Source organism: Camelina sativa, unplaced genomic scaffold, assembly GCF_000633955.1.
Source record: "Camelina sativa cultivar DH55 unplaced genomic scaffold, Cs unpScaffold03576, whole genome shotgun sequence".
Classification (NCBI taxonomy): domain Eukaryota; kingdom Viridiplantae; phylum Streptophyta; class Magnoliopsida; order Brassicales; family Brassicaceae; genus Camelina; species Camelina sativa.
The window spans coordinates 1-775 of NW_010924675.1; the positions used below are offsets into that span (position 1 = coordinate 1).

Here is a 775-nt window from a genome sequence, read left to right on the forward strand (position 1 = left end):
GTCTGGTCGAGCATCTGGCATGTGCTATCGGATTTCTTTGTGACTATTGGCTGTTCTGATAACCTCTCTATTGCAATTTTTGCAATGGATTCTTTGCGCCAGCTGTCTATGAAGTTCTTAGAGCGGGAAGAGTTGGCGAATTATAACTTCCAAAATGAGTTTATGAAACCTTTTGTTGTTGTCATGCGCAAAAGTGGTGCTGTTGAGATCAGGGAATTGATTATACGATGTGTCTCACAGATGGTTTTATCCCGTGTTGACAATGTCAAGTCGGGATGGAAGAGTATGTTCATGGTATTTGATCCATCAAACTCCCGTTTATGTTGATGTCTCTCTCAGTTGTTGATGACAGATATACTTACTGAAATCTGTTTGCTCTTGCAGATTTTCACTACAGCGGCACATGATGCACATAAAAATATTGTGTTCCTGTCTTTTGAAATGGTTGAGAAGATTATCCGAGACTACTTCCCACACATCACAGAGACAGAGACGACCACCTTCACAGACTGTGTGAATTGCCTTGTTGCGTTCACCAATAGTAAATTTGAGAAAGATATTAGTCTCCAAGCTATTGCTTTCCTTCAATATTGCGCAAGAAAACTTGCTGAAGGCTCTGTTGGTTCATCATTAAGAAGGAACCCTCCATCATCTCCTCCGGGTGGAAAAAGTGGAAAACAAGATAGTGGAAAATTTCTAGAAAGTGACGAACATTTGTATTCTTGGTTTCCGTTATTAGCCGGTAAGCCACATTTTCGCACTTGTTGTCACAATA

General features: G+C 40.5%; 1 protein-coding gene across 1 annotated transcript; it reads left to right on the forward strand.

Annotated features, from left to right (window-relative positions):
- Window positions 1-6: 6 nt before the first annotated feature.
- Window positions 7-742, forward strand: LOC104774555 (brefeldin A-inhibited guanine nucleotide-exchange protein 3-like; the record flags this gene model as incomplete). The annotated part of the gene is made up of 2 exons (XM_010499122.1): window positions 7-294; window positions 385-742. Coding segments are annotated over exons 1-2 (568 nt in total), but the record flags the coding sequence as incomplete, so codon positions are not given.
- Between the last annotated feature and the right edge of the window lie 33 nt (window positions 743-775).